Genomic DNA, 10,964 nt, shown 5'->3' on the forward strand with positions numbered 1-10,964 from the left:
TTTGGAAACAGGGTTTTGCTAAATTGATGTCTCACTGAGTTCCTAAGACTGGCTTCAAACCTGTGACTCTCCTATCTCAGCCCCCTAAGTACTAGGATTACAGGTGTGTGCCACCATGCCTGGTTTATTTATTTATTTTGAAACAGAGTCTCCCTAAGATGCAGAAGCTGGCCTTGAACCTTGATCTTCTTATCTCAACTTCCCAAGCACTGGTATCACTGGATTGTGCTACCTTGCCTGACAACAGATTCTTGAACTAGACTTCTTAATTCCAAATCCTGGTTCCATTATTTACCAGGGATATGATTCTGCATAAGTTGTTTATCTCTCTATGCCTTGGCTTCCCCATCTATACAATGAGTAAAATATCAGTGTCTGCCTCATAGGGCTATTGAGCTCTTAATTGTAATGTGCCTGACACATAATTCATGCTGTATTAACACTTGATGTATAAATAATAAACTTAATAAAGGAAGCTTATTTCTTATAGGGAGGAGGAAGTGCGATTGCTAAGGGGAAAAAGGTAATAGAAACACTGGAAAATAAGGTAAAAGAAGACCCATAAAATATAAAATGAAATAATTGCAGTCCATATGGCATGAAGCCATTTATGGGAAAAGACTTTTTCTACAAGGTATATGTGTGTATGTAAACTCAGCAGAATATGTAACGGGATATGTGCCTCTGTGGAAGGAACTGGAATTGGTATTGACTTTCTAGGGGAACTTCAGCTTTTTTCAGGGGAAGGGTACCAGGGATTGAATCCAGAGGTATCTACCTCTGAGCCACACCCCCAACCCATCTAGTTTTTTGTTTTGTTTTGTTTTGTTCTGAAACAGGGTCTCATTAGGTTGCAGAATTACTGAAGTTGGTCTTGAACCTGCAGTCCTCCTGTCTCAACCTCCTAAGTGCTGGGATTGCAAGGCCTGGGCCACCGTTGCTGTTGAATTGTTACTATGAGACTGTATCTATATGTTACTTATAAAATAAAAAACAGGAAGTTTTTAGAAATTAAAGCAGTGTAGCGGGGGTGGTGGCACATGCTTGTAATCCCGGAGCTTGGGAGGCGGAGACAGGAGGATCCTGCTGGTTCAGAGCCAGCCTCGCTGGCTTAAGAAACCCTGTTTCCACATTTTAAAAAAAGTTAAAAAATAGGTCTGGGAGTGTAGCCCGTGGGAGTGTTTCCCAGAGGCAGAAGAGCTTCCAGGAACCCCAGTACCACCAAAAAAAAAAAAAAAAAAAAAAAATTAAAGCAGCGTAGAACTCTGGTATCTTGGAATTAACAGAAGAGTCCAGAATAGATGCGTCAGAATTCCGCTTAAGGAGGCCTGGCCTACGGAAAGGAGACACACTAGACACATGGCCGCTTGAAAAGATGAGACGTGTTTGAGGAATGACCAGGACTTGTGTCAAACAGTTTGGGTGTGTGTGCTTGACTGCTGTCTTAGTCTGTTACTGAAGCTATAATAAAGTGCCTTAGACTAGGTGATTTATAGATAACAGAGGTTGAGCTGGAACTATAACTTCAATACTACAGTGCTTGCTACGCATGAGCAAAACCCTGGGTTCGCTCCCCAGCCCCATGTCAGATAAATAATTTTAAAAATATTTTTTTCCCACAGTTCGCGGGGCTGGGAAGACCAAGATCAAGGCACTGGCAGATCTAGTGACTGGTGCGGGCTTCCTCTCTCCTCTAGTGACTGGTGCGGGCTTCCTCTCTCCTCTAGTGACTGGTGCGGGCTTCCTCTCTCCTCTAGTGACTGGTGCGGGCTTCCTCTCTCCCCCATAGGTGGTATCTTGTTGCTGCATCTTCACATGGTGAAAAGACGTATCAACTGCCTTCTTTGGGTCCTTTTGTAGGCGCAATGACCCATCCTTGAGGGCAGAACCCTCATGGCCTAATTACCTCCCACAGATGTGCTTCTCAGTGGCATCGCCTTGGGGGTTGGGTTGCAGCATATGAGTTTTGGAGGGACACAGTATTCAGGATATAGCATGTGAGGGGAGGAAAGACAAATGAATGGGTGCTCAGGCTGCAAGGATAGGTTTAGAGCCGATTGCCAAGGGCTTTGGCACTACACATAGGAAGCTGAGCCCTGCATGGACATTTTAGCCACCTAAGTGGCATGATGACGTAGAAGCCACCATGCGGAGGATGGAGGGAGGGGCAGGGAATCACTGCTTTTAGGCTGGTTAAGAAGGCTGCAAATTTCCAATCAACAAGTACAAACTAGGAGCCAGGCATGGTGGCACATGCCTGAAATCCTAGTACTCTGAAGCCAAAACAGGGAGATTGCAGATTGGAGGTCAGTGCATGGTTACTTAGTGAGACGCTATTTCAAAATAAGAAAATAGGGGTACCAGACGTGGTGGCGCATGCTTGTAATCCCAGCATTTGGGAGGCTGAGACAAGAGGATTGTGGTTTATGGACGGCCTCAGCTACTTAGTGAGGCCCTTTGCAACTCAGTGAGACCCTGTTTCAAAATAAAGAATAAAACATCAGGCTGGGGTGGAGCTCGGAGGTAGAATGCCCCTGGGTTCCATCCCCAGTACCGCAAAAAAAAAGAAAAAAAATAGGGCTAGATATATAGTTTAGAGGTAGAATGCACTCCCGGGGTTTAATTTCCAGTACAAGGAAGGAAGGAAGGAAGGAAGGAAGGAAGGAAGGAAGGAAGGGAGGGAGGGAGGGAGGGAGGGAGGAAGGAAGGAAGGAAGGAAGGAAGGAAGGAAGGAAGGAAGGAAGGGAGGGAGGGATTACAAAATAAGGCTGGGGGTATAGCTCAGTAGTAAAGCACCTGCCTAGCATGTGTCCCTGGGTTCTGTTGCCAGCGCCTGCATGTGAATTGCAAAATAATATCTATGTAAGAAGAGAAAATAGGCTTGAATTGAGAGATAATTAGAAAGAAGAACCAAGGGTACTTGTCCTTCATCACCTATTCTCTCTTTTTGTGGCAAGTGTCCTCTGCTTTGGGAGTGCCATCTTTTTTCACTTCTAGCTCTTGTACTTGATGCGGAGTGCGCCCCCATGATCCATGTGTAAAGCCTTGCTCCCCAAAGTGGTTTTATTAGGAAGTGCTATGGACCTGTAAGAGGTGTGGCCTGGAGGGAGGTCCTGAGGCCATTGGGGATATGTCCTCAAAGGGAACTGTGGGTCCAGTCATTTTCTTTCTCTCTACTCCAGCTCAAGATGTAACCATTTGGTCCTACAAGCACTCCTGCCATGATGTGCCACCATCCTCTGTCCTCATCAGATGCCCAACAAATGGGGTCTGCATGTTCTTCCACTCTGAACCTATAAAACTATGAACGAAATATATATTTTCTCTTATAAATTAACTGCCTCCATTATTTCATAGTAGTCATACAAAACTGACTGTTACAGTGCCTTAAGGTCCTGGATCCAAGGATGGGACACAGGATCTGAGCTAAGTCTGTTCCCCAAGCCACCTTTCCTGAAGGAGCACATGACCCTAAACAGGCCACAAAGTCCTGTCTTGGGATGTTTGAAGGCAATTCCCTCCCTCTACACCAGTGGTGAGATGGTGAGAACCAGGAGCTACCCAGGATCACCATGGACCTTGGATGGAGCTGACCCAGAAGAAACAGAGCCTGCAGAGAAAGTACATCCCCATAGAGGGATGCTGGTAGCATCTTTTGAGCCTATATCAAGCCACACCTTAGCCAGCTGTCCCCAAGAACTTGTCATGGAAGCCAGGTGTGGTGGCCGCACGCTTGTAATCCCTGCGCTTGGGAGGCTGAGACAGGAAGATTGCACGGGTTCGAAGCCAGCCTCAGCTACTTAGTGAGGCTTTCAGCAACTTAGTGAGACCCTGTTTCCAAATAAAATATAAAAAAGGTCTGGGAGTATAGCCCGGAGGTAGAAAGCTTCTGGGTTCCACCCCCAGTACCACCCAAAAAAAAAAAAAAAAAAAAAAAAGAACTTTTCATGGGCCAATGAAATTTTTTTTCTAAGCCAGTGTGTTTTGGGTTTCTGTTTAATCTGACTCTAGATTAAGACTTTTCACAGTGTGTCCCTTTAGCACAGGGAACAGGGAACATAGCTGAAGGCCACTATTCTTGGGCTGGTTTCAGGGTGAGGAGCAAGGACAAAAAGATGTCCTTAGCTACTCAGCCTTTCTCGGGCAGGGACAGAAATAGCTTCTGATTTGCTACATTAGTAGAATCTAAGGACTCAGAGACCCTGGAAAAGTGCTCCAGACCTATGACTCTCAGACTTTGGGATTTCACATAGCAGCAAAACTCCCAAAGAAAAATCTTAAGGTCCAAACTAGAATTGCTACATTTAATTTAATTAAGTAAAAAAATGTTAAAAACAAGCAAAAAGCCCACTACCTCTACCATCTCCCTAGTATTATAAAAGAAAAAGAAAAAAACTAGCCAGACTTGGTGGCATACACCAGTAATCCCAGTACTTGGGAAGCTGAGACAGGAGGATTTAAGATTTAAGGCTAGTCTCCACAACTTAGCGAGATCTTGTTTCAAAATAAATAAATAAATAAGCAGGCCTGAGTGTGGCTTAGAAGTATAATGCCCCTAAATTCAATTTAAAGAAGAAGGAGAAAGCAGAGGAGGAGGAGGAGGAGGAAGAGGAGGAGGAGGAGGAGGAAGAAGATGAGGAGGAGGAGGAAGAGGAGGAGGAGGAGGAAGAGGAGAAGGAGGAGGAGGAGGAGGAGGAGGAAGAGGAGGAGGAGGAGAAGGAAGAGGAGGAGGAAGAGGAGAAATTCTCTTTTCTACTCATACACACACAGAAAAAAAATAACTTTGGAAGAAAGAACATCCCTTTAAAATGAATAGATTTGGTGCTCTGAGAGATTTTTTTTTTTCCAGTAGTGGGGATTCTACCAGGGGCATTCTACCTCTGAGCTACTATACCCCCAGCCCTATCTTTTATTCTTTATTTTGAAACAGGATCTCATTAAGTTGCAGAGGGCCCCAATAAGTAGCTGAGGCTGGTCACAACCCCACAATCCTCCTGTTTCAGCTTCCCAAGTACTGGAATTGCAAGCGTGTGTGCCACCATGTCCAAATTTCTCTTTTCACTTTGCCTCAGACACATGAAAAAGAACATTATTTTGAATACCAATCTGCCAAATGGCCTCCTGCAGAATCCTGTGTCCCTGAATAGAGTGTCCCCAGCCCTCAGAACTCGGCCAACTCCCTGGGACAGGGAGCATGTAGACAGCACAGAGACTGAGAAGACTGCAGATCCTGGAGAAAGTCCTCTCTGTTCAGCCAGGGAGGACCTAGTCAGGAGACCAGGACAGAACAAGGGAGCACAAACAGCCTTGAAGACTGCCCGCACCCCGCACTGGCCGAGCCCAGGCAGCCAGCTCTGCAATCTGCAGCCTGTGTGGGGACCCCCAGAGCACTGGGAACAGAGCGGTTCTAATGCTGCATAGAGACTAGGTGCCTGGAGGCCCAGGGCGTGCCCTCCAGAGCAGCAGCAGCCTCCTGGGGGTTGGGGCTTGTGCTATAGGGAACAGTAGCTCCTTCAGACTAGCTCTTTTCACTCCAGACCCCTTGCTGGAGTAGGTGCTTATTCAAGCACCCACAGGCTGGGCTGCTAGAAGGAGCCTTTGGTAAGTCAGAAACTCTGTTAAACACAAATCAAATTCACAGGATAAGCTGAAGGGGACCGTGAGAAGCATTCTAAAAGCAAGGGAGGAAGGCCCAGGAGAAGGGGGCGTTCTGATGCCCCACTGTGAATGTGGGAAGAATTGATAGGAAACAGTGTGTGGACAAATTCACAAACCAGCACATTCTCCCCCAGCAATGGGCTCTGTCTTTCCACTCTCTCGATATTAAGTACTGAGTTAAGGGGTTAGGTAAAGATTGGGGGGGGGGGGGTCAGGGAGCTAAGGATTTCAAGAGCCAGAATCCCAGCTGGACAAGGCCTCACCAAGTGAACCGAGAGCCAGCCGTGGACTCAAACAAATCCCAGGGATCTCAGCAAACTGATGCTCCCAGGTCTTCATTTTGGTGATCTGACCTCAACAGGACACTGCCTCTCTGTCCTTGTCAACTTCTTTCTGAAGTTGATATATGCCAGCTCATATATCTGTCCCTTTGTTCACACCCAACCCCCCAAGAGACCCTGAGATCTGACCAGCTCTGAACAATCATCTTCACCGGGTGCCACAGGTCACAATCTCTGGCAGGAGCAAGGACAAAAAGATGTCCTTAGCCACTCAGCCTTTCTCGGGCAGGGACAGAAATAGCTTTCTGATTTGCTACATTAGTAGAATCTAAGGACTCAGAGACCCTGAAAGAGTGCTCCAGACCTGACTCTCAGACTTTGGGATTTCACATAGCAGCAAAATTCCCAAAGAAAAATCTTAGGGCCCAAACTAGAATTGCTAAATTTAATTTAATTAAGTAAAAAAAAAAAAAAAACATGTTAAAAACAAGCAAAAAGCCCACTACCTCTACCATCTCCCTAGTATTATTAAAAAAAAAAAAAAAAAAAACTAGCCAGACTTGGTGGCATACACCAGTAATCCCAGTACTTGGGAAGCTGAGACAGGAGGATTTAAGGTTTAAGGACAGCCTCAGCAACTTAGCAAGATCATGTTTCAAAATAAATAAATAAATAAATAGGCCTGGAATCTGATTTAAAAAAAAAAAAAAAGGCTTGTGAATCCCAACCTGCAACAAGCCATCCTACAGTGAGATCAGAGAAAGTCAAGGGGGGCTCAGGGCCACCTCAGGTGGAGGCAGTAGGAGTGATGGGGCACAGCCTGACTGACATGTCAGGTTCCACTAGAGGAGGGCCAATTCTGCCTCCAGAGTGGCTGTCCAAGCAAGGAGTTTGGGAAGCTTTTGTACCTTCCCAACAGATACACATCCAATCACAGCTCTTAGACCCCAGATCCGCAAGGTCAAGTGTAGCAGAATGACATAAAATCTCACAACCCCATGTTCTCGGGCTGGTCCTCCCCAGAATGGCATCAGAGAAGCACTCCAGGTCGTACACACTGTGTTCTTTATTGTTACAAGTTACCCCTGGAACAAGGGGTGAAATGGGGAGGGGAGACTGCAGGCAGAGAAGCCGTAGGAAGAAGGGCTGGAAACCATCTATCCACACTCTGCTGTCCCTCCCCGCTGACGACGGCAGAGGCTTGGTCACCAGCCAAGGGGTAAGGAAGCGGCCTTAGATACAAGCACAGTGCTGCGTGAGAAGGTTGGGCACCGTCTCATACTTGAGAGAGAAACCTCCATCTGAAGAGGTACGGACATGAAGGGGTCTCATGGTTCCAGGGAGGGCGGCACAGCAAGGTTGGGCACCTGGCACCAGAGAAAGGGGCTGGACAGGGGTCGGGGGGACCCCAGGCACTGGCAGGGGCAGGTCCGGTGGGGTGGACAGACCACAGCCACCGTGGCAGTAGTGGAAGATGAAACTGGTCGGCTGCACGATCCACCGTTCCCAGCCCAGCTCCTGGAAGGAGATGTTGAGGGAGGCCCTGTGGCAGTAGGCATGGGCAGCAGGTTCTTCCGGAGGCCTCTGCAGCAGACGCAGAGCCTCGGGAGACCAAGGCCAGGGCATCGGGGAGGTGGACCTCCGGGATCTCTCCCCTCTGCTGGGTGGTTTGGACCGACTTTGGGCCACCAGGAAGGGCATGGTCTCGGGCCCAGCTGAGCAGGAACAGAGGGGACATCGCAGCAGTAGCACCAGGACTGGGCGGTTCAGCAGAGGGAGAACAGAGGTTCCTAGCTGCAGGGTAACCCAGAGAGGGGACGCTTGGTCCAGGGATGTGGGCACAGTTATGGGCCCCCTAGACGACAGCACCAGCAGGCTGAGCGGGGGTTCAGAGCTATTGGAGCCCTGTAAGTCCTTGCTGTCTAGCCCCGTGTGGAACCACAGCTGAGCTGAAATCATCTGTCGGCTGTGCAAGTGCTGGGATGGCTGGAACACGTATGTGAAGAGACCTTCCCCGGCGTCCTGGGCCAGCTCTCCAGCAGCAGGCTCATTCTCACAGTTGGCACCTGCAGGGGACAGAAGGGAAAGAAGAGGGCAGCTCTGACTGCACGACCCAGGCCGCCGGCCCTGCTGCCACAGGGGGGATCCGTGACTGCCATTTGTCAGTGATGGTGACGTGCCAAGCGTTCTGCTGAGAACCCCCAGACCTGGGGACTCTCTCAAGTCTTGGGAGAACTGACACAGGCGCTCCCTGTTTTCATTTAATCATTACAGCACACTTAAAAAAATACAAAACAGCCGCACATGGTGGCCACACTTGTAATCCCAGCATTTGGGAGGCTGAGACAAGAGGATCGCAGCTCACGGACAGCCTCAGCTACTTAGTGAGGCCATTTGTAACTCAGTGAGACCCTGTTTCAATAAAGAATTTTAAAAATAGGGCTGGGGGTGTAGCTGGGAGGTAGAATGCCCCTAGATTCCATCCCCAGTACAAAAAAAAAAAAAACACCACACACACATACACACACACACACACACACACACACACACACACACACACATTGCCAACTTTTCCTGCAGTGGTTTTACCAAGTAATATTTTCAATGGTAATGTGTAAGAGTCCCTGTCTTGCTCTACCTTCTTCAACATTTAGAATGGCTAGACTTACAGGTGTGTTCATCAGATTGTGCAAAGTACATCATGAATGCTGTGCACGTGGGTGTACATATTAAATTACTCTTTATATCTTTAGGGCTGCAGAAATACTGTATGATAAATTCTTTTAAAATATTTCATTTTTTAAAAGTCAATGTCAATAAAAAAAAGAAAAGAGAAGAAAAGGAGAAGGAAAAAGGATATAATTCAGAATACAGTGCCGTCCTTCCCAACAAAATATAGCTGGTATCTTTTGTCCTGACATATAGAGACTAAAGGAAGCAACTCAGGAGGCTGAGGCAGGAGGATTGCAAGTGTGAGGCCAGCTTGGGCATCATAGTGAGAACTTATCTCAAAATAAGAAGGCCTAACAATGTAGCTCCATGGTAAAGTGCCCATGGGCTCAAGCCTCAGTACCAGAAAAATAAAGTAAATCATCATGGGCAGACCCAGTCAAAGGATGGGTCACTGGGGCTATGCATTACATAGCTTCTCTCATTATAAATTCATAATTATTGATCCATTTTGCAGATAGAAAACTGAGGCTTAGATGGATAAAGCGGCGCACAACTGTAATCTCAGTCCTTGGGACACTGAGACAGGAGGATTGCAGGTTCGCAGCCAGCCTCAGCAACTCAGGAAGACCCTCAGAAATTTAGACCCTGCTTCAAAATAAAAAGTAAAAAAGGGGCTGAAGGTATAACTTGGAGATAGAATGTCCATGGGTTGAATCCCCAGTACCCAAAAAAAGAGGAGAAAAGGGGGAAGAAAGAGGAGGAGGAGGAGGAGGAGGATGAGGAGGAGGAGGAGGAGGAGGAGGAGGGGGGAGACCAAGGCTCAAAGAGATGCAGTGACATTCAACTACTAAGAAGCCAGGCTAGGATTCTGCCTGATTCCAAAGTCTCATTTTTCCCCCAATATGCTACAAAGAGCTGAAGCAAGAGAGACAGGGGATCTTCTCTAAGAGAAAAGTGGGCCAGGTGTGGTGGCACACACCTGTAATCCTAGTACTTAGGAGGCTGAGACAGGAGGACTGCAGCCTCAGCCATTTAGGGAGACCCCCCTGTTTCAAAATAAAAACGGCTGGATATGTATGTAGCTCAGAGGTAGAATGTTCCAGGGTTTAATCCGCAGTAGCATACAACAAGAGAAAGGTAGGCCAGGCGACAGGTAGAAGCTCACCCAGGGGGCGGGGGGGGGGGGGCTTTATTTGTTCAGTCAGTGAAACACAGGAAAATACACAGGGGGAGGCAGGACAGGAATGCAAGAGAAAGTAGTTTCCCAGTGAATCACTGTCCTGCCTCCCTGATCTCTTCTCAAGGCTCAGCTATCTGGAGCTAAAGAAAGGGCTTGAGAAGAAGCAGAGGCAGAGATAACAGGAAAGATGGCAGAAGGGGCCTGAGCCCATTCGGCTCTGTCTCTAGACACCTTCTATGGCCAGTTACTCTAGGTACATTGGCTCACTCAAACTGGCAGTGAGCATCACCGTCTATATGACAGATGAAGAGACAGAGGCTCAGGGAGGTTTAGTGACTGGCGCATGGTTGCAAAGCCACAGTCCAGTGAGGGGGCTGGGATTCAAACCCAGGTGAGGCCGTGAAGTTCCAGGATGCTCAAAGCCACCCTGTTGGTTCCCCAACTTTGTTACCTGTGACAGGGAAAAGGATGGCATGGGAGACATCCTCCTCCTCGGGCTCAGAGTTCCTGCGTGTGAAGTCCCCTAGGGCGTGTCTTCGGGGCAATCGCCTGATTCCAGGACCCCTGCCTTCCCCAGGCACTGCCGGGGGCCCCAAGGCGTCCAGGATCAGGGCCCTCACCTTGGCCAGGACAAGCTCCCGGTCCAGCTCTGGCCCCTGGCAGCCCTGCCCGCCTCGCAGGGCCAACAGCAAGAGGAGCAGCAGGGGCAGCTGGAGCACCATAGCTCACCTGGCCCAGCCAACTAGGAACCCGCACTCTGCCCTGCGCCCTCCTGTCTGAGTCTGCCCAAGGCCTCCCAGTCTCCACACCCTAACCCATCACCCGCCCTCTCCCATCCTTTTACCCCAGTCTCCCCCAGCCCTTCCCACGCCCCGCAGTCCAAGTTGCCCCTGCCCCGTGGCATTGAGACCTCCTATCTCTGACGCAGATGTCTGTGGCCCTGAGCCTTATCTCCCACTCCCGCCAAGAATGTGGGGGAGGGGGCTGGGGAGGGCGTTCACCCCAAGTGACCTGACCCATACGCACAAGCATACAACCCTTCTACACACACTTACACACACAAACACACACACACACACACACACACACACACACACACACACTCACAGCCCAGCACCAGACACCCGGGTGACATCAGGTGGGACAGGAGCCTGGGAGCTGGCCCCAGATCC

General features: G+C 48.7%; 1 protein-coding gene across 1 annotated transcript; it reads right to left on the bottom strand.

Moving 5' to 3' along the window:
• Positions 1–7,172: 7,172 nt before the first annotated feature.
• INHA (inhibin subunit alpha) lies at positions 7,173–10,514 on the bottom strand (the record flags this gene model as incomplete). Its single annotated transcript, XM_080689929.1, has 2 exons — positions 7,173–8,005; positions 10,244–10,514. 2 exons carry the CDS (start codon positions 10,512–10,514, stop codon positions 7,173–7,175), a joined length of 1,104 nt encoding a protein of 367 aa, XP_080546055.1.
• Positions 10,515–10,964: the final 450 nt, after the last annotated feature.

Source organism: Muscardinus avellanarius, assembly GCF_963383645.1.
Source record: "Muscardinus avellanarius genome assembly, chromosome: 2".
NCBI lineage: Eukaryota > Metazoa > Chordata > Mammalia > Rodentia > Gliridae > Muscardinus > Muscardinus avellanarius.